The following is a 16,103-nucleotide window of genomic DNA, read 5'->3' as shown; positions in this document are numbered from 1 at the left end:
TAAAGCATCTGGCATTGACATTATTCTTAATATATATTTATAAATAATGAATGAGGCATTTAAAACGATAAAACGTATCCACCACACAATTATCCTCCCGGAAACTGATAAAGAGACACACAAACACTTGCTGTCTTCATTGTTTAGTTTTTTTCATTTTTTTATTACTGAATAATTCAAACAACTGGTGTCTGCCTTTCAGGAGCGGCAAACTGCTTGTAATGAAATGCTTACCAGAAACGTACCAGAATACTTAACAAAATGCTTCATTAAGGAATACAGCATCTAGCCATATCTGATGCACACACATAATACTGTTATCCCATACAGTTAGAGTGGAGAATGTACTTAAAAATGTGAGCTGTCCTTCACACACTTTGGCAAATCTTTGGGGGTGTAGCGTTAACGGAAATCCCAGGGCTTCTGCGCGTTTCCTTTACTGTGATATGTGAGGAGAAAAAACCCAAAACCAAACAAAGGGCGGTCGTTCAAGATTGTTCAATCTTCAACGCTGACATCAAAGGAGAACAGATGCCCGGCTGACATCGGCGCGGAAAAATATTGATAAAAAAAAATAAATAACACAGAAAGACACAAACGTAAGAAAAGTCACACCCCCAGTCTGCCAGACTACTGTATGTTGAAGTGGCATGCTTAGACCATAGAGCAGAGTGCTTTCATTCACCGGTTAAACAGAGACGAGGGGTACCGACGGGAGTGCTTCGGTGTCTCGAGTGCAGTTTGATGCAAATATATAGAGAAAGAGAAGAAACTGTGTGAGGGGATATGAGCAAAGACTCTAACTCATAAAACGGAACCGCATTCACGTAAAATCTACCAAAGAACGTCCGGCGACCGCACAGGCATCGTCGTTCATGTCTCTAAAACACACGCACACTAACACGCACGCGCACGCACAAGCGCACAGATCGACGCATGATGTCTGTAGCATGGATCCAGTGGTGGCGATGGGGACTCGGTCAGTCAGTGCTCGTCCGGGTACGGCACCCCCGTCAGGTAGCCGTTGGTGCCGTGATTCTTGTTGGTGCCGTTGGTGGCGCTGCTGTGGTGCTTGGGGTTGGGCGGCGCCGGCGCCGGGCTGTCGTCCTCGTCTGAGCTGGACTCGATGTCGCTGCGGTCGTCTTTAGACACCTGCGGCAGATGAAGGGGCAGCGCGGAGATTAGATTTCCTCATTTAGATTCACATCCGCGTTGCCAACAAGTCAAACAGGGGAGGCCTGCTACTAAACCATGTCAGGCATTGAGGTGAGGAAGACCTTGGGTTGATTTATGAACAACAGGTATGCAGATAAGGCTTCAAAATTAAAAAAGAAAATCTTCAGTAAATCCTGAATCAATCAGTTTCTTCTTTACATTGAGAAAACAATTAAAAAAAAAAAGTCCCATCAGATGCAACTCAAAATAAAAGACACAGCCACAAATCAATGCATGCAATGCTGTAAGCAGCGTTTCTGTCCTGATTTCTGCAGCCACGGCGCCCAACCAAACTAAACCTACAGGCACAAAATGAATAAAAACTCCTGAGATGTTCTGCCTTCCGGCTACTTACATGTAACGGATTCCATTTTCCCACCTTCAAGGTAGCAGGTTAGAGTAAAGAATGAAAAGGAAAAGTCAAAATTGCGACTAAATGACTTCATAATGTTTATATCTGTCGTGAAGTAGAAGTATGAGAGTGTTCCTAATTGCATGCCTCCAGACTGGAGTTATGGACAGAATGATAAAGCAGAAGGACTGAGAACAGCATCTGCCTGCCGACTCACTTTGCCTTTGGAGATGGCTCGGCACACTGTCTTCACTATTAGGTAGGACCAAAAGGAGTGAAGGAGCTGCAGCAGGATCAGGAGCAGGTTAAAGACCCACCAGGACGGGTAGGGTCCCACAATCTCCCAGCTCTCGAACAAAGTGGTGTTCAGAATCCTTCAGAGAGAAAGAGCGAGGGAGAGAGAGAGAGAGAGAGAGAGAGAGAGGGGGAGAAACGGAAGCTGGTTGGCAATGTTGCGTTTCATTAGGAAGAAAAAAAGGGTTTCGCAAGCCATGAGAGGTCAGTGGAAAAACACCAAACAGGCTTTGGACCAGCTTTTCTGAGGTTGGAGTCCTAAAACTACATGAACCCCACGCAGGTTCAAGACTACAATGTTGTAAATACATGCAATTTTTATGCAGAACATTCTTGACATTCGCCACGATGTGTGATGAAACAAAATCACTGCTGGAAACAATCACATATCTCTCAGAGAATTTTTTTCCTGGAGTCTAAAAAGTAAGAACTATGAAAATCAAATTCTATATTGGTGGGACTGATTTTTCTATTTTAAGGGTTCGCTTTCCGTCGGCGCCAGTAATTTTATTTGAGACATTGATTTGGACGAGCTGCGCAGCCATCGGCTGCTGTCGGAGGTGGATTTAGCTGTGACCTGTGCGACGCCTCGTGCCGGCGCAGATTAACGGTGGAACAAATTAATTGGTCTCCTTCTTATCTCGTTAATTGCAAAAGGCAATTTATAATAATAAAGTCGGGTGCTTTTGAGTGGCATTCCGGAGAAGAGACGCACACCGGATCCGGAAACGGAGGATCTCTGCGGAAACGCTTTGCCCTGTTTCGCCACGAGCATTCGAATCCAGGCGGCCGCATGGAAAAAAAAAGAAAAAGAAAAAAAGAGGGACGTTAGGTTCCTTCTAATCCCACTTCCTGTTTTTTGAGACACTGCATTGTGGGAAATAGCAGAAGCTGCATATCTTCCCAGCTTGTGGTCCTATCACCTATCATAATTTGGAGCTTGTTCTCAATTTCAAAGGTTTTTTGTTTTTCAGCTCTTGCAAAAAATGTGACACCCTCCCACCTCCCTTTTTTTAAACGAGGGTTGGAGAAAAAGTGGACGTTGAGTCGGCGGTAACGCGGCGTGACGGTGCGAGCCGAGGAGCTGTCCGTCTGAACCGGACATGCGATCAGGATTTCAAGGACGCGTGTGTTGAATTTATTCCTGTAAACGGCTGTCTGTGAGTCATCGCCCCACATAGTGGAACCATGGCAACAGCTTTACAGTAATGACAACTTTACTACTGGTGCGGTCGGGGCTGACTGGAAAAACAAAAAGAAGCAAAATAAATAAATAAAAGCGCTGTAGGTTGTGTCATTTCACAAGGTGGAAACAAAGGCAGAGACATGAGCTCTGTGTGTGTGTGTGTGTGTGTGTGTGTGTGTGTGTGTGTGTGTGTGTGTGGTCTCCTTAAAGCCTCCTCTATCAATTTTGCACACGCTTTCTTCACATTCAACTTGATTATAAAGAAAAAAGCCTGTGCACTCCTTCGGCCTTAGAGACGGAAAACACAGAGTTTTTGTGGCAAACAGCTGCCTGCCCTTCTCCCCAACAGCACAACGGCTGCGGCTGATTGGAAGGTAACTACCGCGTACAATGTCGAAGGACAGGGAGCGACTCCAGCAAAAAATCCACAAAGACGGCTGTTTACAATTGGCAGCCACTACTGTCTGCTGTAATTAGTCCGAGATGAATTAAACGTCAGGCTGAAACAAAGCCTCGAAGAATGTGTTTGTCAGACGAGAGGAAAAAAAAGCTTTGAAATGTCTGAGGAATAGAGCCCACTGTTTATTGACGCCAATTTAAAAAAAATAAAAATAAAGTAGAAATACACCCTCCGTGACGACAGGCTTTGTTTCTTGTGTTGATTTGGTTTGGCTTTCTTGGAGAGGTCAAAGCTGCTGGTGTAGCCATAGTAACTATTACTTAGCAACAAAAATTCACACAGGGATGTGTCTGAAGTGAAAACCGTATCGGAGAAAGAAAAGAAAAAGATTAAGTGGAAGAAAAAAAAAAAAAATCACATCTCTACGACGACGCCGACACGTCTGATGAATCCAGCAGAGAGAGTCGGGGCTCAGCTCCATAAAATTAAGGCCATCCTGTGCGGACACCAATTCTAAATGAATCTTTTGAAATTCGCTTGAAGAAAAATCACCGGGTGAACGCAGGGAGTGAGATGACAGAGGGGAGCAGTGGACGGTGAGATGTTTTTCAGTGAGGTGCTTTAACGCAGCAGTGGTAGATGGAGGTAAACAAGAGCCGAAGGACAAAGAGGACAAACAGCCTGCAAAGAGAAAAGTGAACAAGGTAACAGGAAGTTTCATTATCAGTCCACGTAATGCTGAAAGTCATGTGACCCCAGTGATTTACATGGTCTCTACATGCCTTCTCTTCTACCTGCTGAACCCCCCTCCGAAAAACCTTTATGTCTTTGTGTACATTTTGGGATTTTGTGTGTGTGTGTGTGTGTGTGTGTGTGTGTGTGTGTGTTTTCCGACAAAGCTGATAGAAAGCCAGTCAATGGAATCAGCCCTTGGCCAGACCATAATTATGCAAACAGGAAGCAGAAAAAGCAGCGGCACATACCAGACAGGATAGACTCCCAGCCTGGAGCTGATGAAGAGAATTGCAAACATTGCAAACAGGAGGTTGCAGAGTATCTGACATTTGGCATAATTGGCCATCTTGGCAGCCTTGGCAGAGAGGGGGCAGAAAAAAAAAGAGAAAAAGATTAGTGATTAATCTAATCATGAAAACAACAGCATGTGATATGACGGCGGTGACGAGCTCGTAAGCTGGAGCGTTTTAACACCCCTGAATAGGTTTTTTTGGTGTGTTTCGAACACACACACACACACGCGCACACACACACACACACACACACACACACACACACACACACACACACACACACACACAGCAGTTTTTTCATGGACGCAGCAGGGACCTCGATGCTCAGCTCTGATTGGCTGAATGCACTGCGTTTTTTTCTTTCTGTGTCTACTTGCATCAACCTTTACAAGTGACCCATATATGAGACCTGCATTTACCACCTGTGCTTACAGTAGGCACAACCCGCATTGCGCAGACGGGATATGGAACCTGGAGACAAAATAAAGCAATATCTTGCGACGGATGTCAGAAACATCCAGCTGCAGGGCTGAAGCGGAGAGCCGGGATGCAGAGAAATATTATTAGTGCTGGATTAGTTTGTTCTGTGCTGTGACTGAGGACAGATTTGACTGGGAAGCAGACGCTGCGTCGATATCAGGCAGCTGCATCCTTCCGTTGGCTGCGTTTGTGGAGTGCTGCTGCACATTCTGAATTTGAAGGTTACTTGAAGGTTAAACCAGACTGATCTTCAGTGGTGCAGCACATCCCAAAATGCAGTGCAGCGGCAAACAACTTATATCCACATATGAAGGAGGGCCTGATTGCAACCCAACTATCCAACTATTATCAGCACTCATGCACTCCCTGTTTACACTTTGACATTTCTTAGAATTCTGATGTCTGACGTCACGCTTCCCGCTCACACTTCACGCCCGTCTGTCCACTCGACAGAACTGTCTCGCAAGTCCTCACCTCTATCAGCACGTCGGCCGCGTCGTGGAGGCACATGACCAGCGTTCCCACCCGGGCCATGTTGTTCACGTAGGAGAAGGTGATGAGGGAGATGGTTGCCAAGTGGTGCAGGAACATGATCAGGAAATCCTGGGAACAACGAGGGATGAAAAGGAACGAAAAAGTCACAATTGAAGGCAGGAGGGTTGATTGAGCGCAGGGCATCTAGAGGGCGACTGCCGCGCGAGCACAACGCACTGTAGTGTGTTTGCACGTGTGAAGAAATATTCCGGGCTGACAACTATCGCAAAGCGTGCAACACGTGGAACTGTTGCGCGTCAAGATTGGGCCCCAAAAGACGCTGTTTTGTTTTTTTCCCCCGCCGTGCGCCACTGTGATTGTCAGAGCCGCAGTAAAGTCATAAAAGGTTGTGACAACAAAATGGCTGGTCGGCGCTCACGGGAACATATCAAGCACGCCCTCGCTCTGTGCAAACAGCACGTGTTGAGGCAGCGTGTTGGTCTGCAGCAGATTGTTTCTGAGCTCATGCTGCTGTCAACTCTGTCAGACTGCGCCGGAGCCACTTTAAAAAAAAAGCAGCAACGGGACTAAAGTGAAACACTCATCTCAGTCGAATGGAGTCTCTATTGTAATCTAAAAATGTTCATTGTGTCTGTGTGTCTCACTTAAAGCGTAAGGTTATTTCGTCTACATCAGACAGACAGGTAAGAACAAACTTGTCTGTCTGACACAGACGAAACAACAAAGCTTTAGTGTCTCTAAATTTTTGTATTATCTTTCCTATATTATCAAAAAAAAAACATATTATCCCCTTTTTTAATTAGTCCCTATTTTTTATGCCAAACTCCGGTTGAAGAGCCGTGTTGGATCAGTTATCCCAAAAACCTTTTTTTGGATGATCAGAAAGCAGCATGCTTAGTTAGCCCTCTGTTTACAGCCTAGGCAGTGACGCTCGGTTACAGCTTCCTGCTTCCTGTTCAAACCACCACATGACAGGTGGTGGATTGACAACAGTGCGGTCTCAGAGGGCAGGATGAACACCTGGCCGGGGTGTCGTCACTAACCTGGGAGAGAGGTGTTGGTGCTGCATGAACAAAAGAGATGGTTGCAGATTTTTTGTGCGTTTAAGGCAATGCACCGATTTATTCTTTTTCCGCAATTTGTGGTTTGCTCTCTGACCTCTGGGGAAGCACCCCGAGCTGATTATGTTGCAGCTCGTGATGGAACGGCGTCTTGAAGCTTCACTGAAGCTTCACTGAAGCTTCACTGTCACGCCCCCCCCGCCCCACTTGACCTTTATGTGGTGCATGTGCGAAAAGGGCAGGTGAGGCTCACACAGTGATAGCGCTACAGTGACGCTCTTCCTTTTTCCCCTCAGTGGCTTTCATTCAAATGTAAAAAAAAAAGAAGCTCCATTACACTTGATCGTTACACACTATGCACCCTACAAAGGTACTGCTTCATAAATGCAGGTTACCAGGATCCAAATTCAATACGCTTTAATTACTGAAATTGTATCCTTCTTCTGGAAAATATTCCAAATCATTGAAATTATTAAAAATGGGGCAGAAAGAAGAATCAGGTGGCTAAGGGGAAGTATTCCACTCAAGCAACTAAAAAGTCTCAGAGCTGCCGGAGGGCCGGTCCCAAAAAGGCGACAGAGTGAGGAGGAGGAGGAGGAGGAGGAGGAGGAGGAGGATGAGAAGGACGGGTAACGATGCAGGACACGGAATGAAAGCGAGGCGAGAGTAGTGCAGGGGGTGGGGCTCGGAGGGGGAGGGGGTCGGGGGGTGGGGGTGGGGGAGAAGAACATACTGGAATTGGCGGGGGGATGCAGAGGACCTCCTCAGTGTGGTGCTGTGCATGAAAAAAACTGAAAGGAGAAACAAAACACAGACAACATGCCAACAGTCAACAAAGAGATGGCAGAGTGAAGGCGCACAGAGTGAAGGCGTCGCGGGGAGTCGCATCACTGGAGGCTGGAGAGGACATGCAGGTGGAACACAGCAGCGCCACCGCCGCTGCTTTCAGTGAAAACAAAGGGGGAAGCTGATGAGGGAGGTCGTGGACTGTCTTTTTTTTTTTTTTTTAAAGCTGATGCAGAAACATCTCTTGAATATCTCAGCATATCTGCGTTTATAATAATACATGTAAGTTTTTTATAATGTAATAACCTCCTGCGCAAAAAGTGATATTTTTAAGTTTATACGACTGATGCCATCAAACCCAAATATCTACCATTTAAAATTCTATTTATACTATTTCTATTTTTATACTGCTTTATACTGCTCATCATAGCACCCAGTGTTTCCTGACTGAAGTGAACCAACCAGTCTGGGCGGCATTTGTGTTTAAAAAAAAAAGAAAAAAAGAGTGAAGTTGTTTGTATCAGAGATTGGACAAGCAGACAGACAGACAGACAGACAGACAGACAGACAGCACGTTATGGAGCAGCGGCGGCGGCGGCGGCGGTGACGGAGAGACGGACGGTCAGGCTGGGCGTTGCACTTCATGGCTCACGGTTGCTTCTTCACAGCGTCACTGCGGAGGACGTAGTGCGGATTGCAGTGAGTCTTACCTTCCTCCTGATGTCCGTGAACTGGGAAAAGAGCAGGGACAGGTAGAAGGAGAGCTCCAGGATGTAGTAGTAGTGGATGTCCACCGTCAGCGGCTGTGTAGACACACAATGAAAGCAAAAGTGTGACCAACGCAGGTCGTTCCACCTGGACTTTTTTCCTGTTTGTATCTTCTTACCTGGTACGGGTAGTTGTACCAGCACTCTTTAGTGTTCCAAAGCCACGGAGTCTGCAAAGAACGAAAACTTGCGCGTTGATGCAATTTCTTGATGGCAAAGTGAATTCAGTGGCTGCATAAGAAAGGAGTCGTGCACTTAAGAGGAGGCGGAGAAAAAAAAAAAGGCCCGTGTGAGATGCAGCCTTCTCCCAAAAACACTGACCAACGGCCGTGACTCAGTTTACGTCTCCTGCACTCCAGACCTGCTCTATTAATAAATCCCACAGAGACTCCAGCCCGCAGCCGCCGCTGCCAGGGAATGAACTATTTCCACAAAGTGCTTTGTCATGCAACTCGTCTTACAGAGATTTTTCCCAACTCGGCGACCTCAGCAATTGCTCCGTCGCTTCGCTCACCCGTATTAATGCGCGAGTCAGAAACAGGGAATGTTATCTGCCGGGGAATATCCGCAAAGCCACAATCTCAAATGCAAAACAGCTGGTTGAGTCAGCTGTGACTGTTCTGCAGGCCAGATGGCAGGTCGAGCCACTTCAAGTCACTTAGTGGTGTGGTGTGTTGTTTTTTTTTTTGTTGTTTTTTTTTTTTACGTGGGAGCACATAACAATCAGTAATGTCACTTGTGAAAATTGTCTTACTGGAACTTGTAGTCGCAGCGACTTGGAAAAGAGAAAAGTGTTGTTTTTTCCTCCCCTCCCACTTATCATTAGTATGATCTAATGCTGGCCGTGTGACTCGTGTGACAGCTGCACTTCTGCACATAGATCCATTATTAATGAACCTCCCTGTCCTTCCTATTACAATACATTTCCCTAATTAAACGAGCCCTTGACAAAACGAACGTCCACATCGTCTTTGCGTCTCACGACTGGCCACAAGATTTTCACGCCCGCTCCGCTCCTCGTCTGAAATGTCCTACAAAGGTCAGCGGCTGAAGCTGTGAAGGAATAGTCACAGTCACATCAGACAGACAGGAATCCATTTGGATTTGGGCAAAACTTACCTTTTTAAGGAAGCGCACGCCGTAGGTGAATATGTACAGGTAGAAGGTGAATTTCCACCTGGAAGGAATGAAAAATGTGTTACCATCAACGAGAGAACAAACAGAACCGATACCAAGCTGTTGAACCGCTTGGCATCAAGTTTCACTCTGCAGCATTTGCTTTGGATGAGATAAACCGTCACGCACATGTCAACCTCATGTTGAGTGGCTCCTAAACTTCTGATGACTTTGTGACTTTGTCTCTCAAACGCTATTTTCAAGATGTTGCTCCTCCAGCACTCTGTCGCCATCATGTCTCTTATCAGCAGCGTGGTTGTGTCGCAGTGCGCGACAGACTGCTCAGCATTGAACATGACTAATGACGTTGTTGAGGTTCGGCGTCAGCACATCTCCCCCTGTTCCTTGATATATTATCGGGACCACAACCACGCAGCGATCAAGAGGTCCTCCGGGCACACAGGAAACGGCTTCAGCTGACGTGCCGCTGATCAAAGTGTTCCCGAACCGGAGAGAGATGCACATAAATAGCTCGTTCCACACAGCAGCAGAGGGAAAAGATTTAAGACTTACTTTCAATGACTTTTTAAATACATTCATTTTTGAATTACAATTTCAATACTTGCAATCTTTAGATATGGTCAGTTATATTCATTTACTTTGAATGTTTTGCTACTTTCAACTGCTTTCAATTTTTATTTACTTAAATCTTTTAATTACTTTCAATTTGTAATGACCTTCAATTTTGAATTCCCCAATTCCTCAATCATTTTGATTTTTGAATTACTTAGATTAAACAACAAAAAACCCCACTTTCATTTCCACTGGCTGGTTTGCTTATTCCAAATGCAGTACAATATAGGAAAATGATATGACCCCTCTGTCAACCTAACCTGTTCATCATAACGATCAGTTCACCGTGATCGATAGTGTGAAAGCTTTAAAACATTCCACCATGGTAGTAAATGAGGAGAGGCACCTTCGTTCTCTTTAGACACTAAGAGCGACTGCTGCTCGGCCACCCTGTGATTTTCTCAAATTTGGTTTTAATTACTCGTAATGGTGTAAAACTGCCCAAGTTAAAAAGCTTGTCAATAGCCAATTATTTTAATGAGGTGCTGTAACACACAAACAAATCAAAAAGAAAAAAAAAAAAACCCTGCGAGGGTGTTACCAACAAGAAAGCTTCACACCTGCCTCTGCTTCTACAATGTGTTTAAAGGTTAAGAAAAATTTGTTTATTATGGCAAACCATGAGAGTATTAGCACAGCGTGGATAGCTGTAAATGTGCAATCCTTCTCAATTTAGACTGTGTTACTGTCAAAAAACTACTTCAATTAGAGTGCAAGAACCTACTGATGACTAAGCTCCCACATTAAACCCACTTCCAGGTCTTTATATTTCATTGTGGACACCAGAGAAGCAGTATCACTCAATTAATGATCCAACAAAGTCTTTCAAAGACGGCATATCTAGAACTCTGATTACAGCGTCCTGCTAAGTCAAATGCTCTCTTGTTCTTTCACATTTGCAAGGGGGCAAAAACAAGTCTTTGCTTGGGTCTGCGTGGAGACTGGCAGTGGGTGGAAAGGCAAACTTAAGGAAAGGTCAAAGCTGCTTTAACAACAACTTTTGAGCATATTTCTGATACGTCTTATTATAGCTGAATCATTTCCATTAACCACAGACAGAGCAACAACTTGTAGATAATTCGCCAGACGACATATTTCCCCCTCCCGCACTGACTTCCTGCATTGTAACCGCACTGTGTCTGCAAGAAAAAACACTTTATAATGACTTGTCTCGTGTAGTTTCACAGTTGCTTGCAAATGTTCTTACATTTGCAAAAGCCCGTCCAGTTGTTTGGCCTAGGCTTCGGCTCACTGAACTCGCTAAACGTGCTAATAGTAACACGGTTACACAGATTTAAAAGTGAAACTTCTGCCATGCGAACCAACTGCTTGAGGTTGTCCTTCAAAGATCTAATACAGGCAACTGTCACACGCAGAGAAAACGGGGGAATTGCGTAACTTTTGTATGACGCTTTGTCCTGACTGCACGCGGGGAGAGAGCACAGTGGTGGGGAAGATGAGATGAGACAGAAGAGGGTTTTGTGGCCGTTAAAGCTCGCTCCTTCATCCAAGGCCGCCCCGGACGAGGAGACGTGACGGGAGGGAAAACTGCAGTGGAAAAAACGGCTCATCTCAATTTGTATTATACGCTCATACTGATTGTTAAGCTCGCCTTGTTATCTTCTTTACAAAAACAAATCCATGTACAGCGATATGCATTACGCTTACTGCGTCGACGCTGCCTCATTCCCCAGTGTTTATTTAGTGAGGGCAAACACGGGTCTTTGAAAAATGAGGCGGTTCTATAAAATTCATATCGTACTCCAGCTACGTCTGCAAATTCTACATTGTTTACGGCCTGTGTGCGTCTGGCGCGCACTCTCCCCTTTTGCGAAATGAAAACAATGGGCCGCAGATCATCTGTCCTGACGACCCGGAGACGAGGAGCGCTATCGGCCAGCAACAGCTGTTGCGCGACGGCTTAATTACGGCCCAATCACCGGCGAAAGAGCCGAGGCCGGCCGCCGCTTGGAGGACTGCGCCCGCTGGCAGCCGGCACGGGACGGCGCGGCCAAAACCGCTGCAGAGACCTGCGTCGTCTGCAGTCAATTACACTGCAGATAACAGTACAGTTGTCGCTTGAATACAATGAATGGCGGTGAAACACGTGTTCTGAAAGAAAAGCTCCCATCGATCTGCTGAATAAGACTGACTGAAGCTTCCCCCAGTCACCTTTTCCACGACTTGCCTTCTCCTTTTTCTTATTTATTGGATTTAGTGAAAGTTCCATTTTGCTGTTCCTGGATATGCTTTTTTTTTTCTTTTGTCTTAATCCTCCCTGGAGTCTATCGGGGAGGACTGTGGCGTCGTCGGCCTCAGAGTGCGGCAGCCTCGGGCTGATCAGGGGACTCAATGCGTATCAAACTGCCAGATTGGCTCTGCTGGTGTCAGACACGAGTCTTGTCTGACAGTCGCTCTCGCTCGCTGGCCTTTCACACGGCACCGCTAAGTAACAACAATCTCCCTGACGGCTTAGCCACTTCTCTCCAACAGCCCGAAGTGGGTTTGCCCGGTTCGCACTGGGGCAACAGTGGGCTACTATCCATCTTGTTATAATCTCAGTAAAACCACGTAAGACGCTACGGCAACAACTAACTAACCCAAGCTGAAGCCCACGCCGGAGCCGTTAACGTCAATGTTATTAAGAGATAAGCCGATCAGCCAAGTGAAGTAAAATGTGATAACTGATTTGAGGTTTTTCCACACCGCTGAGTAAATGTGAGGATTTGTTGCCTTGTAAATAAAAAGGAAGCTGATGACAGCAGGAGTTTGGGGGCTATTAGAACATTACTTTGTGCCTCAAGGATCAGGGTGGCTGCTCATTTGTCTGAACATTTAATCTAGGAAAAAAACAACCAGCATTTCAGTGGGAAGCACAAAGAAGTGAAGTGAAACCCTCATATTCCAGCCGATTGTCTGTTTGCTTTGGAGCAGCCACAACAGACACCTACCAGTCATTTCCATACAATATGAAAATCAACAGGCAGGCGTGTAACTTTAATTTGAATAATGCTGTCGATGCCCGGTGGCCACTGGGCCTCCTCTTACTGCTCGGTCACGGCTGAGCTAATGACGAGCGTATTAAAATAAATTTTTCAAATGACAACAGTGAGGCAGAGAAAGTCTTATCTGTGACTGGCAGCCCGACTGAAAAGCGGCGCAAAAACTGGAAAGGCAAAAGTACAATCGCCGGGACGCGCGGAGGAAAATAAAGTGCACTTGTTTGCGCGTGCGCTGCACCCTTTGGCTCACATGCTTTCGCAGAAGCGGGCCAGGGTGCTGGGCTTCTCCTGGTTGCGCCGCTGCCTGAACCAGCGCTGTATGGTCCTCACATCCCAGTCGAGCTGCTTGGACAGGCCCTCCAACCTCTTCTCGTCCGGATGCTGGGGGGAAAAGGACAGAGATGCATACTTTACCCATCGACTACTAGAGTGACAGAATGTTGTGCTGTGTGCTGCATTGATGAAACACAATAACATAAAAAAGAGTGCATTTTATTAATACTACCTTGGTTATAGCAGTGAAAACCTTCTCCAGGATGGCGTTGGCCTGCGCCTTCTGCGGGCCGTTGGCCTGAATCTTCAGGCCCATGGCACATGGTCTGGCAATGAACCTGAAAATAGAGATGGATTATAAGAACTCAATTAAAAGTCATATGTGAATATACATTTAGGTTTTGACACAAACTGCAAACAGCAAGGACGGCATTTTTCTTTTAGTCTTCAACTACTTAAACTAAGACTACAAGTTTGTTAAAGAGCCTCGATGAATTCAGACTTAAACACAACAATGCGATATGTCACTTTCATGCTAATAGTTCAGTTATTGAACACAAATTGGAACACAAATGGTCTTTTAGGGCCTTCTTGAAGAAAACCCTGTATAAAAAGAAACGCTGACCTAATCCCAGCATCAAGGCGCACTTTATTTTCACGTTTGACGTCACATTTGGCAAGACTGGGCACTTGAAGAGCCATGTCGTGTCTGCAATTACTTGACTGCAGTTACTAAAAATGAAGCAATGATACGGCACGGGCGAATGAGCTTTGCAAATGACCACGTTTAAAAAAAACAACAAAAAAACAAAACAACAACAACAAAAACCAACCATCACTCTTGTACTACTCAACTATTCTGTCATTTCAGACATGCTCCTCGTGGGGGGGGGGGGGGGATTTGGCGAGAATATGTACTCAGGGATGCCACTGAAAGGCAACTGAGGCACATGTACACCGCCAAGCACCGCCTGTGATCTCTGCCATGTATACTGTAAGGCATTGTGATGACTGTATTAAAGGGCTTCTCATCCATAGCTGTGTACGGATGGGGCGGCGAGGCGTGCATCATCTCGCGGATGAACCGGCAGAAATCAAAATGACTGCGCAGAAAGAACGAAAGAAAGAAAGAAAGAAGAAGAAAAAAAAATCCCCTAGATTGTTAGCACGATGCTGCGTGCGGACAGTCACGGGGTTCCGAGCAGGTAACGCGGCGACTTGACGCGTCAGATGCAGACAGCGCGCGCTGCTGCAGGCCCTGCAGACGGCAGGACGAGCGGCCGCGGTGCCGATCTGCGGGCTCGCCAGATAAGATGCCATTGTTTGGGTATCACACGCTGGCGGAGGGGGCAGCGTCCCATCCCTCGACGCGCAAACACGGGGCGGCCGAGCGAGCGTGAAGCCGTCCACGCTGGCGAGCGCACCGCGGGCACCCACCTCTCGAACACCAGGCGTATCATGAAGATGCAGAACGCCAGAGGACACGCCAGATAGAGATCCTCGGCTTGCGGGAACGTCGCCTCATCCGTGTTCTTCAAGTCTGCCCAGGTTACGTTGTGAGGCAGCCAGAAGCGCTCGTTCCAGAACCACGCCAGGATGCCGGCCATCGCTCTTCCCCCACCCACCGCTGCAAGCACACAGACACACACTGGACCGGGTCCGGGTCGAACGATGGGACTGGTGGCCGGCTGGGTCGCGGGGCAGCTGCGTGCAAGGCTCGGCGAGATGATGAGAGATCGCCGTCCGTCCGCTTCCCCTCTATCCCTGTGTAGGGAAGTACACTCAATCAGCTCCTCCGCGACTGATTGGTGCGTTGAAATGTCATGCAAGTACCACACGGCCCCGGCTGCGCTCGCGTTACACCGGTGATCCGGCGAAAGGTGGATCTCCTCATCGAAAACAGCCCCTTCACTTTTTACAGTATACACGTTTCTATAAAATATTTGTCTGTTTTTTTTTTTGGTTTTTTTTTAAAATTGGTTTTGTTTGTGTTTGCAAGTATTTATTGTTATGCCAATAATTCCATAGTGTCCCTCTATCTGCGAAATGTTGTCTGTATTGCGATGATGTTGCCTAATAAACATCAATCGTTAAGATTTTTTATTTAAAAAAAAAATAATAAAAAAATAAAAAAATAATAAAGTGAGAAGAAAAGGAGAGATAATCGTAGCGATCTACATGGAATAGCAAGCACTCAGCGATGGGCTTCGTGTTTACACGATGATTGGCGTACACTGCCACCTACCGGCAGCTCCAAAGCAGTGCAGCGCCCATGTTTCTAAACTTGTAATATGTTTGAGTAATTCTTATTCTACCCAATGTTTACGGCAATAAGCGAAAACGGCCGACTGGGACTTTCCAGCGGTTCATTTTTAAAAATGCCCCTAACGTCTAAACGCACACTGATCCTTTCTATAAACGCCTGTTACGTCATGACAACACAACCACAGGCTGTAACTTCCAAGCAAGGTAGAATATAACGTTCATGTGTTTTTGTTATATTTTTGTACACAAGCTAAGCACAAAATACATGTGACATAAATGTATTCAGCAGTTTGCTACAGTATATTTATTGACACTTGTATTTTTGTTTTCTGCTTTCGACTCGAAACACAACACACTCTATTTTTGCATCTCATCTGTCAACGAAATGTTTTTTTTTTTTTAGCAGTGATACTATTTGTTAAAAGTCTGCGTCAGGTTTTCAGGGTTTATGATTTGCCTGCCAATGGTTGTCTGTCTTTGTTTGTCTTTCCATGTGGCCGTGCGATGAACCGGCGAGTCGTCCAGGGTGTCACCCTGCCTTCGCCCCATGACAGCTGGGACAGACTCCAGCAGCCCGCCGCAACCAAGTTCAGGAAAAAGCGAGTATTGAAAATGGATGGGTGGATGGCTTTGCCAGTCAGGGACTACTACGGAAGTAGGAGTGCTGGCTCCATCTAGTGCCCAATGTCAGGAACGAGAGCTGGGGTCTTCGACGCGTGTGACGTTTGATCAGTCGTCACGTTTGCCAAG

The 16,103-nt window shown here is 46.2% G+C and overlaps 1 protein-coding gene across 2 annotated transcripts; it reads right to left on the bottom strand.

The window, feature by feature from the left end:
• Positions 1-131: 131 nt before the first annotated feature.
• On the bottom strand, positions 132-14,889 carry cers6 (ceramide synthase 6). Of its 2 annotated transcripts, XM_076039847.1 has the most exons (11): positions 14,526-14,888; positions 13,321-13,426; positions 13,066-13,196; positions 9,184-9,241; positions 8,184-8,234; positions 8,008-8,100; positions 5,430-5,558; positions 4,431-4,537; positions 1,785-1,941; positions 1,571-1,594; positions 132-1,152 (listed from the first exon to the last, which is right to left on the bottom strand). In XM_076039847.1, exons 1-11 carry the CDS (start codon positions 14,693-14,695, stop codon positions 985-987), a joined length of 1,194 nt encoding a protein of 397 aa, XP_075895962.1. In that variant the 5' UTR covers positions 14,696-14,888; the 3' UTR covers positions 132-984. The 2 variants fall into 2 exon arrangements, with proteins under 2 accessions (XP_075895962.1, XP_075895963.1); XM_076039848.1 differs by lacking the exon at positions 1,571-1,594 and having other exon boundaries at positions 14,526-14,889.
• Between the last annotated feature and the right edge of the window lie 1,214 nt (positions 14,890-16,103).

The sequence above is a fragment of the Nelusetta ayraudi genome, unplaced genomic scaffold, assembly GCF_046127955.1.
Source record: "Nelusetta ayraudi isolate G7.1 ecotype Tasmania unplaced genomic scaffold, CSIRO-AGI_Nayr_v1 ptg000060l, whole genome shotgun sequence".
Taxonomy (NCBI): Eukaryota; Metazoa; Chordata; class Actinopteri; order Tetraodontiformes; family Monacanthidae; genus Nelusetta; species Nelusetta ayraudi.
The sequence above is the reverse complement of the archived record's forward strand: the minus strand, read 5'-3'. Positions and strand labels throughout refer to the sequence as shown.